This window comes from Diabrotica undecimpunctata, chromosome 9 (genome assembly GCF_040954645.1).
Source record: "Diabrotica undecimpunctata isolate CICGRU chromosome 9, icDiaUnde3, whole genome shotgun sequence".
Taxonomy (NCBI): domain Eukaryota; kingdom Metazoa; phylum Arthropoda; class Insecta; order Coleoptera; family Chrysomelidae; genus Diabrotica; species Diabrotica undecimpunctata.
In genome coordinates, this window is record NC_092811.1 from 205,830 (window position 1) to 229,282 (window position 23,453).

General features: G+C 31.0%; 1 protein-coding gene across 1 annotated transcript in view; it reads left to right on the forward strand.

Annotated features, from left to right (window-relative positions):
- nAChRalpha4 (nicotinic acetylcholine receptor alpha4) overlaps nucleotides 1–23,453 on the forward strand; it is a 116,001-nt gene that overhangs the window by 27,886 nt on the left and 64,662 nt on the right. Inside the window, exon 4 of the mRNA XM_072542480.1 lies at nucleotides 6,524–6,704. Within this exon, the coding sequence (XP_072398581.1) occupies nucleotides 6,524–6,704 (181 nt within the window). The remainder of the gene's footprint in view (nucleotides 1–6,523; nucleotides 6,705–23,453) is intronic.

A 23,453-nucleotide genomic window follows, 5' to 3' on the forward strand; every position in this document is an offset into this window, starting at 1 on the left:
TGGCTTCGTTAAATGTAGTATTTTGTTTTTTAACTGAAGGTGAAATTAAATTTAAAACATATTTAAACTGAATCCTATTCATTCTAAAATAATTACAATAATATACAATAAAAACACATGCATAAATGACAAAATAGCCTCGAAAATTATTTTTTTTTAAATACTCTGTATCAAAATCAAACAAAGACCTAAATAAACAACAAGGGAAAAACGACAGGTATCTAATTAACATAGATACCGCGTTACGACTCGTTACGCAGCCGTCGGCATCAGTAAAATATTGTTTTCAAATATACTGAACGGAAACGTTAAGTGTCTAAAACACAATGTTCCGGACAGTGTGCGTTGTTCATATTTAAAACCATTTAAATTATATTTTTCGGAAACTAAACGCTATGTGCTGGAAACGCAACGTGCACGATAATATGCCACGACCTTAACTGATGACAAATCTGTAAATTAAAAAATTAAAATATCGTTGTTTGCCTATAAAACGTGTCCTATACATTTTAGAGACAAATGCTATAAATAAAAATTGTATATCTTAAAAAGTTGTTAAATTTGTACGATTTAAAATGAAAGTACATACACAACTGACCTAGATAAATGCAAAAAAACCCGTATTTCAGCAGTAATTTTTAAATGTTTGTTTTTTCCATAATAATATATAATATAACTACTTGAATTTCTGGCAATTATTATTAAGCGAATGAGGGCTGACTTTTTAAAATTAAAAGTGAAACTGGAACAAAAATGAAAAATAAAATCTTCATTAAATATTTTTGAAAAGACGAATTTGGATACCTTCACTTCTGATTCTTCACTTTACACATACAAATCAAAAAGTTTTGAGATATTTAAATCAGATGACAGATACTCTCGATTGGGATTTTTGTTGCAGCTATAGTGGGATGTGTATTTGGCAAATTTGTTAATGAAATCTTTTATATTTTGAATATATGTTTCCTTTGTCTTATTCTTAGGTGGATGCTTGCCTCTTTCATCCAGTCGCGGAGTAATTAATTCGCAACCTCTTGATTTGTTTATTAAAGCCCTGGTGAGCCTTCCATCTAAAACTTGTAGAGCTGTGTTAAAAAAGGATTTGCAAACAGTTACTCATATCACCTGATTCTTTCGGTAATGATGTATAAATTATTTGTGTCTTAGAACGTTTATTATGATTTTGAGCTGCTGTGTGTCGTCCTTTGTTCACAACACTAACTTGGAATATTAATGTAAGTAGTCTGTAAATTAAAATCATATAAGTTATAGAAACTTTGGAAAACGTTTTTTCTTTCTTCAAGAGATAACAACAAATATCACTTTCGTGGACAGCTACAAACTCCATAAAAAAATTGTTTCTTAGACACGCTAGTTCTACCACGAGAATTAAAATATGATTTTCCTGAATTTCTTTTCAACTTAGACTTAGGTCTTTTCCAAACTGACTTGTTTTTCTTAGGTTTTTTACCCCTACTTGATCCAGGTTTCACCAAGTTCATCTTCTTTGAAGCTTTCCCTAGTTGTAGAAGACTCATCATCAGAGAGTGTATGGAAGTCAGAGAGAGAATCTGTTTCACATTCGATGGGTTCATGAGTACTGAATGTATCCGACAACGGCATTTTCAAACTATACCAACATAATATCTATTAATTAATTCGTGTAATCAATTGTCTTCAAGTAATGTATGTAATGTATTCACCGTTACACAAGATTGAACAAACATAAACCGTATAAAAAGCTGATAGTACTAGAGAAAACGAATGAACACAAGACAAGAGTGAGAATGTCTGAAATACATATAATACTGCACACTTGCCCAACTGTCACTTGGGCTAGATTTTCATAACTAAATCATATGAAATGCTTAGGTGGCCTAGCTGTACAACTCGCGTCATATCTTGGTGTACAGTGAAATGTTAGTTGAGCCACTTTAAAATGAAAGATATGATAAAATGCCACCTATTGTACAACCTATCTGAATTATACCAAAAAATAAGTTGGGCCAGTCTGCTTCTGAGCGACTCATATAAATCAATTAAGTATAGAAACCAAGAAAAAATATTAACAAAAACTAGAAGTTTTAAATGAAGATGATGATAGATAAGAGTACAAAGAAGATAGAGCAAACCAATCATGAAAGATATGAAGGAACAAGGATTAAAAATCTATCAATGTCATGTTAATGTGTCTATTTTGCCATATAGTGCTATTAAGGCATCTTGCCAGTCTATTTGCTTTTTGTACTTGATCTCTCACTTCTTTGTCCAAGTCTCCATAGCTAGACAGTGTAATTCCCAGGTATTTTATTTCCATTACTGTTTCAATACTGACGCCATTAATTTCTACTTAACATCTGGTTGGTTCTTTGCTGACTACTATTGTTTTAGTTTTCTGAGATGAAATTGTCATATTAAATTCTTTTGCTCTTATATTAAATCTGTGAACCAGTCTTTGCATACTATCTTCATCTTGGGCTATCAATATTACGTCGTCTTCGTAACAGAGTATTTTGATTTCTTTGTGTCTCATTGTGTATCCTATTTCTTTGTTAATGGTTTTGATGATTTCATCCATGATCATGGGGCTTAACAAATCCCCTTGTCTTATTTCGCTGCCTATTTCTATATGTTCTACAAGTTAAATGTATAGAGTAAATATATGATGCCTAGAAACAAATTGATCGAGAGTAGTGAATCGATGTGAAGACCCCCTATTCCATGACGCGACTCATGATCAAGCCATGTTGTGGCGCCCGTTCCATAACGCTCGCCTTAGCATTTCACTATAGATAAAAAAGAAAAATACAACGACAGTATAGAACCTTGGCTTCAAAAATCAGGCTTCTGCGTGCCACAGAAATCAAGATATTGCATATTTTTTAGCGCTCTCCATTCAAGTTCCAGTCAAAAAAAAATGGAGCTCGTGCAGGCTACGAATACCATGACTTTAAGGGGTTATACCTTTTTACTCCTTCTAGGTATATGCCATCCATCAAACTGATCATAAAATATAAATCTTCTTTTATAATCTTTGCAATTTTCAGCCCTTATTATTAATAAACAATTGAAATATGATTTTATGAAACAAACTGGCAACTTGGTTTTTATTGGTCATAGAAGGTTCTTTTATTTTAAATTGTTTTTTTACCGTCTTTTGAGTGAGCCTACTTACAAGCGCTTAACATAAAAATCTCGAAGTTATTATAAATGTTCATAAGCTACTATTTTTCAAATATTTTTTTATTAGCAATGTTGATAAAATTTAAGTCTTAAATAATCGATTTGATAAATACCTCTTAAGTCACTGTTTGGGTAATCACAGTTGTTTAAATATACGCTGTCCATAAACAAATTAAATAACTTACAAACTATTTTGTCGATCTATCTGAGGTTTATAGCAAATTAACGAACTTTTTAAAATCTACAACTTTTATTTGAACCGTTTTTCTTATTTTAAAACTTTTTTTTACATTTTATGATTGTTTAAAAAAAACAAACAAAATCAGCTGAACGTCTTCAAGAATTTGTCATCAGCTATTCCGTATATACGTTTTAGAATCTTCAAAAACCTGTATAAGATCTTTTTAGCCTTTTTTGCATTACTGGCCTAATTTTAATATACTATGTACACTGAAAGAGTCTCAAGTGTCTAGTAAATTTAATAATTACATTTGTGCTGTTGATCAAATTTAGACTTTGACTGGAACATTGTCTGTATTAATACTGCAGACAAAAAAGAATCTGCCTTTATATGCGACGTATCTATTCTTTCCGTAGAGTACTTCTGTATTCAATAAATTTCTACTCTAATCCTTGTATATTATATTAGCAGCATACGAATTAATAATACTGCAACATCAACTGGTCACTGTGGAAAGTTGCCATGAGTATCATGTTAATTTCAGATTAAAAGGACCGCGATGAATTAGAGATTAGATCTATTTTCCATTACCCATTATCACTCTACTACTATCTATGTGTATAGGAGATTATCATTTAAAGCCACATATTATTTTGGAAAATTTGCCGCCTTTAAAATTAGAGTTCACATAAATATGGATTATTAGATTACCGTATAGAGATTCTACATGAAAACTGTACAATAGACGGAAAAAGTACGCATTAATAGTATTGCAGGATAACTAGTGATTAAAATTTAGATTATATTCAGTTTAATGAAACCTAATAAGATGAAAGGACAATATAACTTGACTAAAAATTTGAACAAACGTTATCAACCGTTATCTGCATAAAATCTTTACAATTATCTCTTATATTATTCCTTAATAACATTTGTTTATGTATAGACTTCACGTTAAATGAATATCTTTGTAATGTTCGGCAATGTTACACTACTTGTCATTGTCAAGTCAAATTATTTCTGTTTATTCTAGAGGCTCGAAGAAAAGTAATATTTAAGCAAGCAAGCAAGTAATTTATTTTAACGCAGTAGTCTAAGAAACCTGGACTCCCTTAGAATGACATGGGTGTTACAATTCATTGAAGCGAGATGTATTGATTCGTGTAACCAGGAACCACTCTACCGCCATTTAATGTTTTTAATCAAAATTTCCCCTCTATCGTACTCTGGTGCGCGATAGGGGTACTCTTATCAGTCAAATGCTTTTGGTGTGGGAGTCCTGGGTACAAGAAATCCAACACGATATCCTAACATGATTAACGCAGGTTAGCGTGAGGCGGTTTTTTCCTACTCTCTCCATTGATATAATATCCTCTAATTGAAGTTGCTGCTCGGACCTCGAGGATGTTACACTTGGCCCATGGTGTCCGGGTTTTGGGATATTGGTCTTTTTTTGTGGCTTTCGCCCTTTGTTAGTGTTTTGTAATTGTTTTTAGACGCCGAAAGTGTTTCTTAAGTTTCTTATAATTTTTATTTGAAGGCTGTCATGTGCCATGAGTATCTTCATTGGTAGAGCTACAAACTCGTGTATTTATATATTTTCCAGGATGTGTTGCTTTGGATGTTTGTGCTTCCATCGATGAAACGTATCGTACCTAACTATTTCTGGCACTATCGGGGTTAGGTGGTTTTCCAGCTTAGCGAACTTAACTCTAGCTTTTTCGACTATCGCGTCAATCACTCTTACTTGTTAAAGTTCTCTGAACAAGAAACGTTTATCTGCAGAGAAAAGGGAGATGAATGGCAGGGAGTTTACGAACGCTCCAATTTTGAGGCGGCCAAGGTCGGAACTATTAGGACTACAGTTTGATCCTTGAGGTAGGGTAGATCCTTCCAGCGCTCTACGGATAGATGGCGTGAGCAACATTAATTTGAAAATTGAGTAGGAATTACAATAATAAATTTTTGAAACTTTTGAAACGGTTACAAGTTTAGTTTCCTATTCTATTTCTTACGTTTTTTTTTGTAGAGCTGGTTTCCATGCAGTTAGAAATCTTTGGTCATCATATCTTAAATTTAAATTTTTTGAATGTTTTTCAATTACTACTATTTCCCTGATTACATGTCTAGTCCTATTTTTTATGTTAGCTTAGCATCGTTGTTTTACTAAAGTTTATAATTATTTGTCCTGTTAGCTTTTTGTCCGTTATTTCCGATAAATCAGTAATTAGCCCAATCCAAACGGTATGCCATTCCTTGGAGGGATATTCTCCTCTCTAGAAATTGACTTGGCTCGACCTAGATATCAGTGTTATCTTCGATCATTTAAGAGAAACAGAAATAATATGACTTGACAATGGTAAGTGCTACCTTGCCGAAACATCGTCAAAACAATAGTTTCTGCAATCCAAAATTTTAACGCGGTGACCAGAAACTCGAAATCGGAATTTTTAGATTAGATTAGGTTATATTTCAATGTATTCCACTGATATATCGCATTCAATTGGTCCACTAATAATCCAAACATCAATTTTTTTTCAACGGCAATTTTTAAATTGGCTAAAAGTAGTCATGCCTGTAGTCAAATGCCTACAAATTTTATTATTTCCAGCCTAATTTTAAACTGATTTAAAATAATGTGTATTTATTATCAAATATGGATATATCATTTTTTGAAATAATATTCTTGAAAATTAATAAATAATTCAAATTATTGAATTGTCGTTTTAATTGCATCTGGTTATTTCATTTAGTTTACGTATAGTAATTTAGACACATTAAACATTATTAAATTATGAAGTCTCTTTCGGTAATGGTACATAAGTAATGTTCCGTTTCTAAACGCAAATATAATTATCACAGTGAAATGTTCTCTTTGAGGGTAAATACCCTTTGTATTACATAGTAATAATAATTGGAACGAGTGAGAAATTTTCTTTTGGAAAGTTATGAGATAGTAATTACAATAGAGACCTATATTTATATTATATATAAATATATAGTATATTTTATAGTAGGGCAATTTTGTTGACCTCAGTGATGATTTTGATCTGTCACACGTGCTCTAAAGCATCCCTAGAAATGAGACAAGCTAAGATACTACGGGGTAGTTATTTAGTGTTCTGGTGGTTGGTTTGTCGCTAGTTCATTCCCTTACAGCGCGGACGGCAATTTCGAAGTGACCTTAGCTACGAAAGCCACCATCTATCACCAAGGGCTGGTAGAGTGGAAGCCGCCTGCTATTTACAAGAGTTCGTGCGAAATCGATGTGGAATATTTTCCATTTGACGAGCAGACTTGCGTGCTAAAATTTGGTAGTTGGACGTATGATGGTTTTATGGTAAGAAGCATGTGTTTTATGATTTCAACCGTATGCTTCTGCTTGTAGTATTCTTAAGATAGATTTTTGTCTTCATAATTTTAATGTAAACAGTATTAAAATGTTCATAAAAATTGCAGACGTATTAAATAATATTTTACATTATTGCTCTTAGGTATTTAAAAGACTGCTATTAATGTTCCGGGCTACAACTTTCTTGTTTTAGAATAAAATATTGTATGTGTATCAACCATAATTAAACTACTTTCATTATGATAGATAGATAGATAGATACATACGTTTATTGGCAATTTTTACATAGTAAAAGACACTTCTTCATGTCATGTCACAATATATATAAGTCACTTACGTTACCATTAAAAATACTTAAGTAGTTAAAAAATAACAATAATATATGTGAATTAGGTTTTTTTATACAATTGTGTAACCTTTACGAAGTTTACTAGGCTTTTGAGTTGGCTTGAACGATTCAGTTCTTTTAAACTGTGGGTTATATTGTTGGCAATGCTAGTGGTTCAATAGTGTTAACCTTCTGTGAGGATGTAATGGGATTGGGTTTGGCAGTAATGGGAATATCGTTGCAATGGGGAATAACCATAATAATAATGGAAGTTGATCTATAGAGGACATAAGTTGACTATGTGTAAAATGCGTTTGTCCTATCCTCAATTTTCGTAGTGTTATCTTCTCTTTTCTGGGTTGTTAGAGATAAAAAGCTGGTGACATTAGGTTGTTATTGTCTTGATTTTTTTGTCTATGATAATCCAGAGTTATTGCCACTTACCTTGAAAATTCCTTTTCAATTTTGATTTTATATCTTTTTGCTATATGTTGTAGATAGGTAAGTTGCATGTAGATGCTCAGTTTGCAGCGCTATCAACCACCTCATTTCCTTTGGTATTTTCTTTATTAGAAGGCACCTATATTATTGTTATTGATAGCTCCTGATAAGTATGGAAATGAATCGATTCTAGTATTTTTGCACTAAGTGATGTTGATTAAAAATATTCTCTATCGAATGAATTGCGGATAAAAAATCGGTGCTCGGAGCTACACTTTGATGATTGTCAAAAGGAAATTCGAGAGCTTTTGAAATTCTGAAGAGTTCTCCGATCCATTCTTTGATCTTTTTATCCCTGATTAGTTTTCTAATCTTTGAATTTTTTCCTCTTCTCCATCATATCTAAAATCTAGTTGGTCATCACGATTGTTTTTTATTGTTGGTGACTTAAGGAATTTTTTGTCATCATCATCATCATCAACCTGTGTGCGTCCACTGGTGGACATAGGTCTTCCTCAGCTCTTTCCATCTGTCTCTGGCTTGTGCGGCTTTTATCCAGTTGTTGCTAACAAGCTTCTGGTCGTCAGTCCATTTCTATTGTATGTCTTGTAAAACTCTGTTCAACTTTTCTGACTTCTGGTCTATTACATTCGTTTGAATGATGGTATTCACATTGCTCTGTATATACAGTTTTATACTCTGGTATGTATGTTGGTCTTTTGGTAGCCTGGTGTCCTATTTTGGATTGACACTATGCCGAATCTTCTTAAGCCAGAACCTAAGTTTGCCAATTAGTGGATTAAGGTCTGACTTGACATCGGCTCCTGGGCATGTATTGACTAATGTTATTCTATTACAAAATGTTTCGTTAATCATAGTGTAATTTTGTATCTTATCACAAGAGTTGTAGGATCTGTGGGTTAAAAAAAAATTTCTTCTTCTTCGGCTTTTCCCATTATGAATTCGCCGTTTTCATCCTCTATAGCACTGTATTTTCCCAGTCATCTTTTCTCAGGTCATCATTTTCTATGTATGTTTTCAATCTTGTAGCAGGTCTTGAGTAGCTCATAACTATGTTATCGGATATATACTTATAAACAAATTTATTGTTGCATAAAACTCAATAAATATTTTTTATTAGTTTATAATAAAAAAAGTAGCGTGTCGGGTCCATTGGACCCACCTTGTCCGAAGAGTTAAAAAAGAGAACAGAAATCTCAATATTAGCAAAATTGGATAGACAAGATCAACATTTATGAATATAAAACAATAATTTACAATATAAAACAATAATTTTTCTATTCTTCGTACAACGAAGAAAAAAAAAATAAAAGCAGTCATTAAGGGATTAAGGTTCATTAATCTAATTCTATTATCCTAATGGTAAGGATATAATATACTTAAATTGAATTTATTGTTTATTTTATGACATACGGGTAGTTACTCCGAATATGACGAACACTTACTAAATTAGGGATATGAATTTTTTATTGTGTAGCCATCAGCCTCCATTTAACAAATAAAATATCCCAATGCAGATACAATGGATTCCCAATTTAAATATTTGCTGACATTAGTGTTCCTTTACATCTAGCCAAACTTTTGGTAAATTTACAGGTTACCATTATTTTCCAGTCGTATAATAGATATTATGTTTGGAATAATCTTTGATGCAATGTTTTTATATAAACGTCTATATCGTTTATCTTTAAAAATTACTGTTCGTCTGCTTCCTAAACTCAAAAACGTTTGGCATAAATCACTTGAAGACCTTTTTCTAATATTAACATAAAAGGACTGAAATTTCATCCGCACACGGATAACTTAAAAGTCTGAAAATGGGTCGGGACTACGAGTTATTTTGTTATTCTCGGATTTGGAAACAAACAATTATTAACAACACCGTTATTTTGTCTTTATTCAAATTATCTTTTGTTTTGTTTTGTGCTAAAAAGACGCATGTTTTTAGAGTGTTCTGAACATACATAGATTATTTTGTATTATTTATGTTAAGTGGGTGTGATTTAATGAGTGTATTACAAAGTCTCAATTTCTTATAAGGAAATTATATTTACAGGTATGTCTTAGGAAAGTCGATTGTTTATAGCAGCTTAAAAAAGAAAACAGATTTTTTTACAAAATATTTGATTGTTCTTTACAGTTTACTGCTAGCTTTAAATACATACGACATTTTAAATTTGAAATGTAGTTGATTCTCTTTAATTTTGCTTAATATATTGCCAATCTATTTTAAAAATTTGACATATTAAAACTCGATTTTTTTCCTTGTGTCAGTAATCAAACATAAGATTCATAATATATTAGCAATAATATTTTCTGTTTTTCAAACAGTTTTTTTACTTTTGAATCTGTACTCTTCTTCATCCACAATCTAGTTCCACTTGTTTTTGTTACACCTCAAGTTTAATAGTCCCTACCCTCATTCTGTTGAAAGTTCTCTAATTGGAGAAACCTGGAGATGGTGGAAGGTAGCAGTAACACCTTTTCAGGCGCAAGTAACTCTTTCGGTATAGGTTAATATTGTCTGGTACACTAACTTTCTAGTACTAATTCTACAGTGCTAGCCAAAAGTCCGTTCCCCTCCTCGTATCTTTTGAACAGTTATTGTTATAATAGTAAAATTTGGAGGGAGGTAATAAACAGATGTAGGCTTCTCATCTAGTCATAACTGTTAATTTTAAATGGGACCTTATGGTAAGTGATTCCCCGTTTGAAAGGTATTGAAAATACCTATCGACTGAAAAGTCATAATAATTTTGTTTGAGTTTAAGCTCATTTTGATGAATAAGTTAAACAAATACTAAAATTGTAGCTTCTCATTTAATTAATAAATTTTAACAACCAGTTCTTATAGTAAGTGTTCAAAATGTGCTTCATCTACTTTCTGACAGTAATGCATCTTATCTCTAAACTCTTGGCACACTCGTTCAAATATGTCGGGAGAAATTTCCCTACATTCTTCACCAATTTGTTGTTTCAAAATGTCAATAGTATCGGGTGCTGTAGCGTAAACTTTAAATTTCAAGTATCCCCACAGAAAAAATGGTGTGAGGTCCGGTGACCGAGCTGGCCATTATTTCGTACCTCGTCGTCCAATCCATCTACCACGACAGAATTTCAAGTATTAACGGTTTAATTGCATTTTGTAACATCTCCAGATACACTTCACCGATTAAGTTTATATTAAGAAAAACACCTCCAACTATGTGGTTTCCCAAAATTCCTGTCCAAAATTTTTTTTTGGAAATTGAATATGTATTTCACGAAAGACGTGAGGATACTCCCATACCTCATATTGTGTGTGTTAACATTTCCATTGAAAGAAAAGGTATTTCGTCACTAAAACAAATAATATGTTTTTATATAATCAGACTATTTGGACTGACTTGGAATTTTATAGGACATATTTTCACAGAATTCTAGTCTTCGGTCGGGATCATCATCTGTAAGTTGGTGCAAAATTTTTAATTTGTATGGAAGAAATTTGTTTTCAGCCAACACTCGGTGTTCTGTCTTTTGACTGATTTCATAGATAGATGCAGCTTGAGCTGTAGAAAAAGTAGGGTTCACTACCATTTCTGGAATTATGTCAATTTTTTAACTGTTTGTTTAAATTTCCGAAGAAGCTTTCTCAAATAAGCTCTCGATGTAGGGCGATCGGGGTACCTCTCATTAAAAAGACGTTCCGCTGTTATTAAGAATATTTTTTATTAAACTTATTGTTTTGTTTCTGCGATAATTTACAATGTATAAGTTTTACACCTACTTTCACCTTTGTTAAGATAAATTTTATATATTACTATGATGATTATGAACAGCAAAGGCCCTAGCTGCGTAGTGGTGGCCTAAGATTGGCTATGTTACTGACTTAATAAGCTGTAAGAACCGTGTTTGATTCAGGTGCCGACAAATTTTTCAGTTCATAATTTACCTGAAGCACATGCTTAGCCAGAAGGTTACACGAAGTTTAACGTCTTTTTTTATATACTAATTAGAAAATTCGTATATAGGTAATATTATTAGGTATAAACAGGTATTTAGATCCTCAGATGACTTACAAACCCGTGAACCAGAGATCTTTTTAAGATCATCGGATTCAAAGTACAAACATCTACTTGATACACATATACTGTTTGTAAACTGAGCGTAAAAAAGTGTCCGATATTAGAAGCAGTTTATTTGTTTAATATTTCTGCAATTTTCTATTTTATAAAAATGTCTATAAGTTAACAAAAACAGGGATTTCTTAAGAATTACTTAGCAGCACATCTTTGTTTTATTATTCTGTATTTAAAAAAGTTACTAGCAAATCTTAAAACAGGCTCACTCAAAATTGAAATAATAATCAAACTTTTAGAAGTTTCATTGCTCTATTGCACACTTTATTGCAAGTAAGGTAATTTTAAAATAAACATGGCATGATATCATACATGTTGTTAGAATATTCTACAAGTATTCTAGGAGTTTAAAATTTGTCATGAAAGCAGTTGTTCTCACTATAGTGAGAAACGTGAATATGTGTCCATGATCTCGTCTAGTCATATATCCAAAAAGTATGCACAGTATTTGCAAAAATAGTCTTAAAACCAAAATTAATCAAAACCAGGCAAACAAAATCAAATAATTAGACTAAAATAACAGGAAATTTAAACTTTCTAGATACGTATTATGCCAATTTTTTTATAAAACTAAGCTGTAGCTTCATCGTGGGCTTTTTTCTTGCCGATTAAGATTTGCGGTGAACTTTTTAGTGCAGTAATTGGTATAATATTTAGTGACTATGAAATTATCGTATTAGGTTAGAACAAAAATGTTTATATTGGGTATATATAAATTTAAGTTCAAACAATTGTTTGGATTTTCGATTTTTCTGAAGGTTTTCATCTGCACTTCCTTGTTATTAAACTGAAGAATTTTAAAGTTATCAGGATGCAAGTTGTACAAATATAGTTGGATGGCAGCGGTATTTCTAATCGAATAATTAAACTAGCTCTATATATTTGTAAGAGGTTTACGGTTTATTTTTATTCTCTTGTTGGTTTTTGAAGTAAATTACATTTACTTTATTACTTTTCAAAATTAGTGACCTATAATTCAGTCGTCAGAGATTGTTGTCCAAAAATAGCTGAATTTTGCTGAGAATATCAATTGTATAACCCCAAAAATGCAAATAAGTTTGCCACTCCTACCCTTGGATTTCTCCCTAACCCGTCGTAATTTTTTACATCGAGTTAATACAAATTTTATTTAAAAAATTCATTTCGTGCGCGTAACACATTCAAAATCGCCGGTTGCTTCAATCGCTGTTTCTGAGAGAACTGTTTATTCTACATAAAAAATACTAATAAACATTTTTGTTTAAAATTATCTCAGCTACAGTTTTTATTTGAAATATTTTTTCTACGACGTAGAGCCCTCCTGCGAGGGTAGTACGCGAAAGTTGGAGGGTAGGTGTGGCAAACTTTCTTGGTATTTTTTTTTTGTGGACTCAAAATGGGCATTCTAAGCAAAATTTAGCTTGTTCGTTTCATTTTTAGAGACAAATATCTGACGACTGAACTATCTGTTACAAAAGAGTTATATAATATGTATAAATAAATCTTATTTGATTCTTTCAATCTTTTCCCTTTCTGAATTTACTCCAATATTAACATCATAATATGGTTATCCAAGGAATGTCACAATGAAATTTCCCTGCTATCTCATCCAACACGAATGAAGATAGATTTGGGTTTAGAACTGAGATTTGATCCAATTTTGCTCTTTAATGAAATTTATTAGTCTCTCGTACACCTGTGCTAACAGTAGTTATTACTTAATTTTAACCAATTACCATAGCAGGAACAATTTCAACGGGAACTTACTTAATCTTTGAATGTGCGAATACAAACTATTGAATATAATCAGTTAAATTTAAAAAATAGTAAAAGCACACATTGGTCAAGAATAATGATTTAAAAATATTACCGTGCCATCAGCAGGTGAATATTGATCACCTTCTCAGAAAATCTTATCTAATACGTCTTCTTTTGCCTTGTCTCTTTCAGAAACTTTCTTCAATTTCTTACTGAGGTACTAAGTTTATTGCTCTTAAATTTGTTTTGTGAAAATTTACTGGTCTTTGAACTTAATTTGTTTATAACAAAATAGGTCCAAAAAATCGACAGCATGAAACATATTATATTGTTTTGTTACAGTTTTAACTGTTATTTGCCTGACCGGTATAGTGTCACAAACAGAGTACTTTTTTTTCTTACTTCCCTAGTCTATAGAGAGAAAGAAAGATAGAGAGAAAAAATATGTCCAATATAAACAACTATATCTATTGGTTTTTATTTTTTTGCTTTTAGTCAAGTAGTTTTTCATACCAAATATATCTGCCAAAACACGTAACATGAAATAGAATCCATAATTTAGCATTTTCAGGTAATGCGATAAAAATATTGTAGATCTCGTGGCCAAGTGTCACTTTCATACCGTGGAGCGGAATTGCTTCGACGATAGCTTGATATTTATGAACTCTAGTTCCGGTTTTGTTTATTGATTTGCCATTATTTGTCGCTTGTAAAGTCTAACGCCCCGGTTTTAAGAAGGGATAATCTAACCAGAAATCAAAAAACAAATCCAGCGAACAGAATCATTCTGGCAAAATTCAACTAAATAATTCATTCGTTTCTGAAAGATGATTGATCATTGTGAATCGATTGGTAATTAATGGAAAGTTTTTCTATAAATTAACGGAAATTGTTTTTAATGTGATATGCGGAATTTATTTATTAGAAGCATATAATATTGGAGGGTTTACTAACCCATTATTATTGCGAATTGACAAAAAATTATAAATTTTGTTTGGTGCTTTTTTTGCTTGAAGAGATCCTTACTGGTTTTTCTTGTGGTTTAAGGAAAAATTATACCATAGCTTACCATAGCGTGTTACATAGATTAATAGAAATTCCGATGTCAAAATACAACTGAGATAGAATTAAATATCATTAAGCAAATAGCTGTAAACAATGGGTACAACGAACAAACATTTAATTAAATTTTAAGTCAAAAACTACATAAGAAAGCACTGAAATTAGTATTTCCACCACCAGAAAAACAATCCAATATCTTCTGCTCGATTACATATTCAGGTAAGAGATCAACAAAAAAAGCCAAACACATAAAAAATAACAGGCATACCACCTGCTTTTAGAACAAACAATAACTTAGGCAAATATATTAAAAACAACAAGAGCCAAAATAAAAAGCACTTACACATTGGTGTATTCAAACTTAAATATGGCGACTGCCCAGAAACTTACATCGGTTAAACTGGTAGAACTTTTAACAAACGTATAGCAGAACATATAATAGTTTTTATTAAGAAAAAAACATATTCTACATACGCACTTCAGCTTCTAGATCATAATCATTCTTTTATTGACGAATTTCAAATATTCACATCCAAAATAAAGGCCTTTATTAGAATCTATGAAAACTAACAAATTAAAAAACACAGACATAATTCTGAATGACCACCTTGAGACAAATAGTTTTTCCTCCTCAACCTATTCAGTTAAAGACTATAAAGTGTAAAGACATACTAAAAATAGATCACTTGAGAAAGGCACTCTGCCGAAACAGCTGTAGTGATAAGATATTATAATAAATTTTATGGAAATTTTGAAAAATTATCTTCTGCTTGAAACTTTTTTAAAACATTTCTTGATATGTTTTGAAACTTATACCTTCCCCTTAAGATCCTATTCAATTTGGAGTCAACTGGTCATCTTTTTCTTTTCACATTCTTATGATTTCAATATAATTTCAAATCATATCGTTAATTAAAAAATAATTTAATGAATTATTCCGTGTAATAGATTAATCAAATTAATTATTAAAATGATAAAAAAACTCTTTTTAATTCTAAAAAAATCAACAGACAATAAATAATTTGCATTGATATGTTTTAATGAACTCCTAGAATACATTTATTATCAATTTCTATCCAATCAACAATCAACTAGTAGTAATTAAAATTTCGCACAAATCAATAAAAATTGTGGAGCGTGATAATTTAATTACAAAAATGAAACAGTGAGTTATTTAAAGAATTTTGTTGGAGTTATTGCCAAGGATGGATCACGATATGTCAAATAATAGTTTATCTGTTTAATGATAAACCCATTTTGATCCACCGAGTTCCGGCTATCATCCTATTTTAGGGCTTTAAATCGTTTTTAAGCGGATTTTCATTGTAGGTAGAATGAAATTTTTATAACTGGATTTGTAACGAAGTCTGCCCAATCATTTTTAGTTGGCGGTTTGAAAAGTTAAAGTAGTACTTAAACCGTTTGTGTAATTAAGAAATTTAATTCTTTAATCAAAAATAAGATTACAAATATATCTAAATGCCATTGACATTGGCATAAACGCCAGAAAGCCTCTTAAATATATTTCTTTGTTGTCAATAATGTTGTCTTTATATTAATTTAAGGCCCGACAAGCTATTTATATATAGTAATAGAGACTTTCATAGCTGTCATGTCGATTCTTTTTATATATTTCTTTTCGTTATTACTTCGGTTTTTGACAAAGCTCATTTCATTTCAGTGTTTTGTGTTATAGCACAAAGACTTTTATTGATTTTTATTTCAACAAAATAAAAAAACTTTTTGAGTATTATTTATAAAACTGTTATGGAATATTCTGCAAAATACGGTAGGATTAAAAATATACATTAAAAAGCCATATTTTACTTGCAAGATAATTTTAACTAATTTTTTTTATTGATTGTTTTAATTTTATTTAAAAAATTTTAAACTAACAACTCAACTTTCACATTTATTATATGTTTAACTTTCTTGTTGTGTAATGGAACACACTATTATTACTTCTTCTTCTTCTTCTTCCTTCTTGTATGTAGGCTTTAAAGCCTATTTCTTCTTTAACGTTAGCCTTCTAAGCTGTTTAAATTATCGCATAATCTTTTTTTTTGATCTACCAATACTTCTTTGTCCATTTTGTGTTTTATCCCGTTCTATTCGTACTATCCTGTCCTCTGCCATACTAGTAATGTGTTCGTTCCACTCCTGTTTCCATCCATTTATGCCTTCTATATGCTCTATATCTCTTGTTATGTTTTCGCTTCTCTCCCTATCCAACAGACTTGTCTCTGATATTCGTGGAGTATTTTCATTTCCGTTGTTTTTAGTAGTCGTCTCGTTTTAGATGTGTCACGTCTTGTCTTCACCATGTATGTTAATGTAGGTCTAATTGCTGCTTTATAGATTCTTGTTTTTGTGTCTTGTCTTAGGTTTTTGTTCTTCCAGATTGTGTCACTAAGAGATCCAACCGCCTTACTTGTTTTTAAGCTTTTTTGTCATACTTCTTCTTCAACATCTCCGTAACTACTTATATCTATGCCCGCATATCTAAACATTGCTTTCTGCTTTATTATTTTCCCATTTCCATAATTTCGATTTTACATCATAGTGAGTATTTAGATGTCATCATATATTTGGGTTTTTCTGCTGATATTATCACATTCTAGTTCTTGGCTGGGTATTGAAGATGTGTGTTAATCTTTGGATTTCGTCTTCTATTTCGGTGATTAATAGTATAACTAAAAAGACATCGAATAGACAGAAAATATACAGATCAGGTCAAAATCTTAAGGGTAGTGAAACAGGAGTACATAATTTCACCACTGATAATTATTCTGTACTCGGAGCAAATTTTTGAAGAGGCTTTCAAAAATATTGATAAAGGCGTCTCAATAAATGGAGTCAAAGTCAATAATCTGCGGTGTGCAGATGATACAATAGTATTTTTCCAGTATTGTAATGCTCTAAATCGCTCCAATCTATATTGCAATATATTTAATATATTCTGTTTTATTTATATATTATTTATATTATTACATAACAGTTGTCAAGTCAAAACTTATACTATGTATACTGACTGTATATTACAAAGTAACTCTAATAGTAATCATTTTAGATCCTTAGATGCAGATCCTTTAATTTACTAAAACTAAATTAAAGAAAAGAAAATTAAATTCGAAATTAAAGAAGTTTTTGTTTTAGTGCGTCAGTGTTTAGTTATAATCCAGAGGTTGTAAGTTGACAAAAAAAGCGTTATTCAGGTTTATGAAAAAAGTATAACAAACGGTTTCAAATACTATTTTTACTTTTAAGATACTTTGGTGACATTTTTATAAAACTGAAGAAAAATACAGCATGAACAAACCTGACAACATTACATTATCTTACATATATTTCTATAATCTTCGTGATGTACAAAATATATATTTAAAATAATTACAATCAACTAACTGCTGTAAATACTGGCTTTGCATGAAAAAGTAGAAAATTGTGTGTTTGATAATCATTGAACTAGAGAAATTTTATATATAATTTGATGCTGGTTTATGTATTAATTTCCATATTTTTCTTCAGTTTAGCTGTAATTCCCCAACACTACCATCAACCATATTCATCTTAGAACCCAACTATAAAATAACTATAAACAAAATAATTAAAATAAATCTTTAAAAAAAACATATAAAAGTACTTAGTTTAGCAGAATAAAATTGAAACTAAATATAATAAAAAAGCTAAAAAATTTTACAGGATATTTCTATATTTGGCCGATAAGAGTCTTCATTAGGATGCTCTAATTAATTAATGAATTTAGATAAACGCCGTGTACCCAAGTTAATTTGTACAAAAAATCATTAATCTGATATAAAAATTCTATTGGGATAACACGTACTCTCACATTCTCCACATTTCCAAAGTCGTCGAGTCCTTCTCTGTTGCAGTTTACATTGTATTATATACAAAAGTTTTTTTCTTTTAGTAATGTCGTTTTCTAATCAGAGTAAAAATATCTATGAAAAAATCAACTTTCTATAAAATTTAAATATTTCATATTATGTGCTGCAATTGGATGCATCAGTAAAATTCGTATAAATAAAGATCTTATATTCCATTGTTTACCTGCTCCAGAAAAATGTTATTGGTTTTAACTGATTAGTTTGATTATAAAAAGACATGTGGTCAATTAAGAAGATTGAAAACTGTATTTAATTTAAAAAATATTGATTTTTTCGATTCCTATTTAAAATTGAAATAAACCTATAAAAAAAATAATTTTCGAAACCTTTGTCGATTAGCGAGTTTTGCCAATAATGGCCTCATCATAATACCATTTATTATTATAATAATTAAACCTAACCTTACTTTTAGGTTTGTGTTTGCTGCATTTGTTTGCGTTTATATTATAAAAAAATGAATTTTGTAAATCTGGTATTTTTCAATAAACTCCTGACTTAAGATAAATATGTGTTATTTTAATACAGTTTTCCAGTCTTTTTAATTGATCAACTGTCTTTTTATTATCAAAATAAGCAGTAAAAACTCTGAACCTTTTTTTGGATCAGGTAAACAATGGAATATAATGACCTTTATTTACACGACTTTTACTGTTGCATCCAATTACAGCAAATTTAAAATATTTAAATTTTTAGCAAGTTGATTACTGTCTATGTTAAAAAAACACAACAAAACCAGCCATACGCCTTTAAGAATTTGTCATCAACTACCCCTTATATACCTTATAGGATCTTCAAAAATATGTATAAGGCTTTGTCAGCTGTTTTTTCCTTAGACACTTGCCCATTTATAAAATACACTCATAATTGATGACAAAAAGCATTAAAAAGTATGGTTGCTGAGTGAGAAGTGCTTTTATAGATCGAAAATCATTATGTATCGACTACCAAGTTTTGTTTTGCTATAAAAAAAAAACTGTCGACGCACAACGAAATGATTGCAAATGTTCTATAAGCGAAAATTAATGAATCTATTTGGAAATTAAAAATATTTAAAAGTGAAAAGTTAGATCTATTCTATGAAAATTCATTAATTAATGAGAGAACGAATTCGCTATCGGTCGAATATGGCAATAATCTGTATATAAATATTAACATGTATGAAATAAATCCAGGAATATAGCGCCAAGGATTTTTGTCTGTAATAGAATTGGAGCCTTATTATCTAGTAAAAAGATTGTTATTTGCAAACTCCACCACGACGAACTTGAAAAATCTCTTTCTGGTATGGTTTTCGCTTGCAATGAAAGTCACTAAAAAATTTAATTGAGACTTGTGTACTCTTTCAACCGGAAGGAAAATTCGAAATAGGTCGTTCTAGTTGCAAGGTAATTTAGGATTTAATTTTAGAAAGAGGGTTCTATTATATATTTAAAGCAAATCGAAGAAAACAACATTTATATTAAAATTTCAAGAATAATCTTTATATAGTATGAGATTCACCATCAACATTTGTATTCGTCTCGAATGTAGACTTAAGCTCAACATTAATTAATATTTAATACGCTATACCTCTTTAAGCAAAAAGTAGAACAAGATAAGAAGGATGTACAAAATGTAAATAGGCTCTACCACAAATAACCCACAGCATCTGAAAAAGAAAGCTATAAATAAAAAATTTCGTCCGGCTTTTCTGGCCTTTCAACGGTTCCTAAACCCAATGCCACGTTTTCATTTAAGAAAAACTTCAGCCCTCGCATAATCCGGAACGGTGATAGCTTTATTGTTTTGTTTGAGTTTAATTGAACTGTATATACGGAAAGGTAAGTTGAAGATGAAAAAGAAATTGGGTTTTTATTGGGAATTTGTTATATAATATGTTGTTTTTGTTTGTAAAAATGGACAAATAAATACTTTCAAACTAAACCATTATCTATTTTAAACGCTATAGCATGATTTTACTTTTTCTCTGGGATTTTTAGGGTTTTTGCTACAAGAAATTTATATTCATGGATAAATATGTGTGTTTCTTTATTGAAGGAACTTTCTTAAAAACCAACTTACTAATACTGTATCTATTTAATCTAAGTTTTTGTATAAAAAAATACAACACTTTTAGACCACATAAACACATTAAACCACTTGACATCTGCTTTCGCGGACAATAATAAAAAATATTTATATATTTTAAGGCGCGTACAGACTAGCACACGCATGCGGTGAGAAGCCACGCATATGCGTGCGTACCCAAACCATTCGCGCTCAGAGAATTCGTTGAAATTATAAATCACCGCATATGTATGCGTGCTCAAGGCACATCCATCCTTCCATATCCATCCATTCGTGAAAAAATATCTGCTTATGGTTAGTGCCGCGTTTGTGGTTATTAGTTCATTAAAAAAGAAAAAAACAAAGGAAAAATAGGCGATGGTGGACGACGCATTTATTTAAAAGAAGAACCCTACAAATGAAGTCCGATTTACTAGTAGATTTGGCGTTAGAATCTAATACTGGACAATTTCTGCTCATTTTCTTCTTCATCACTGCTGTATCTATATCAAGATTTCTTGAAATCGACTCCTATTCATCTTTTTTTTTGTTTTTGAATAATAAAACTTATTTTTTGGATCCCATAATATAGGGTTTTCTTTATACGAATCTATTAATTGCAAACATTGTTCATTTGACCACTCAATTTTACACATAAATCAATAAAATGAATAAAACTCAATAAATCCGAACTTGTCTTGCAAAGGCAATAAATCCCCACGCTATCCGTCTAAACTGAGCGCGAACGCACACGTATGTTTCTTTGATGTGTGCGAAAAAACCGACACCACTCTGGCTCGCAGCATGTGTGCTCAAGTCATTCGCGAGAAGCAACGCATGCGGCGAGAGGTTACGAAAGCGCCGTCCAAATTTGCACACGTATGTGTATTCGTGGCTGCTCACCGCATGCGTTTGTAGGTCTGTACGCGCCTTTATATCTCACAAAGCGATTTTTGGTCAAAACTAAGCAAACGGCATATGCCGCTTAGTCCCTGATCTTAAAATAAAACATTAGTGAGGACAAGAGCGGCATATGCAGCTCAATAGGAAACACATAAAGAATAATGATGTAGACATATCTTATATACGCTATACTTATCTTATGAAAATATAGTATAACTCATATATAAACTGTAATTCTAATTATTATTACGCATACGAAATGTTTCAAAGCACGGGTCAACACACAAGGCTGGTCTTTCTGAACAGGCTTTGCACGTAAACATGGTTTTTTCCGTTTTTTCTGGGATAAAAAATACTGACATCTCATATGATGACTTTTGTTTGGATCCTTTTGGTTGGGAATTTTTTGGAGCAAATGCATAACCTCAAACTGACGGGTACATGATCTATGCGCTGCCTTTTTCCTCTCTAATTAGACCTGCCCTTATTATACGCCTTTCATATTTTATTGAATTGAAGAAAAGTCTTATTCCTGTCAAAATTCTTAGAAATGTAGTATGAGTTCTATATGGTAAGATCTAATAAGTGAAAGATTACTTTCTTATACCATCGTATACTTTTTCGTTTGCTTTTACAACAGCAACTTAAACTTATTCGTAAACTAGTTCGTAAGGTTTTATTATGCAATTTGCAATTAAGTTAAATTTTGCATTGTTTATTATGTTATCTTTTATTTTGTGATATTGACGATTTATGTATTTTAGAAAATTTGAATTATTATTGTTATTTTTTTTTTACTTTTTGTAAGCTTTGTTTTATGTTTCTATTTCTACTTCTATTTCAATGTGTTACACCCTCCCAGAACGTCGACGACTAGCTTCATGATCTTTACTTTATCTACTTTTTAGTTATATACAGCTAAAATGCATATAAAGTATTTAAAAACCCAAATCTTAAAAAAACCTATTTAAAAAACCTTCAAAGCGATTTAGTAAAGAACGTAGGCACAATATTATAAACAGTTACCTACAAACCATTGTTAAATAATTTTCTTAAAACAGTAGTTTTTACAGTATTACTTTTTTGCATTACGTTATGTATTTATTTAAATATTATATCTAACGTCAAATAGATGTGAAACATGAAAATGGACAAATTTATTTCCATCCCGCATTTACGGGGACGCCGAATGTCCCAAGAGATCACTTACCAGAGAACGAAAACGCCGAAGCTAAAAACAATCGATGAAAGAACGTTTTGGGGGCATTCTACCAGGTAGCACAGCTCAGTGTGCTAACATTTATAAATGTATGCCATCGTGCGAATAAAATAGCGTATTTTGGCATAAAAACTTAAAACAATTTAAATTTTAATAAAAACTAAAGTGCTGCGTGATTTTTTGCACTATTGTACATATATTTTGTACATATTAAATGTTTTTAATGGAAGTAATTGGCTGCTCGTCTTGTCTTTAATAAAAAATACAAATCAAAACGTCAAAATAAACTTATTTTAAAGTAAAATTGTAGTTTATTTGCAATAAATACAGTAAATTGTATTAATTTGCTACAAGAAAATAGCTTAAGAACAACCTAAATCAAGACTTAAAAAATCATCGTAAGAAATATTCAATTCGTCTAACAATTGATGTAAATTTGAGTCTTGCCCAACAAACCTACGTTTTAGATAAAATTTTTATATTGTACTCTAAAGATGGTACGATCCAATAACTAGTTTTGAACGCTTTTAATATCAGCTCATTTTTTCTCTTAAACTACTTTAACATCCACTTAATTACATTTAGTGGATGTCCACAACGGCGCTGAATGCGAATAAGAAGAAAATACGGTGAATTCGGTGGCTGCCTGGTGTTCAGACCTAAAATAAAGTGGATTAAGAACAGAACACTTTTTTGTCAAGATGTTGCGAAATTGATGAGCTAAATGCGAAGGTTCAACGGCACAATAATTTAGATGGCAACGGAAAATTGTCGCATTAAAAAGTCGCAAAAGTATCCCTAGTACAAATTATAACTTACGTTAACACTAGTTAAGTTGGTAAAAGTAGACCAAAATCTGGCAGAAAAGGACAACCACTATAATGCAAGGCCTCTTTATTCGTAACAACGTATATATGCTTACAGTCCTGAATATTCCCTTTTTATTACGATCTC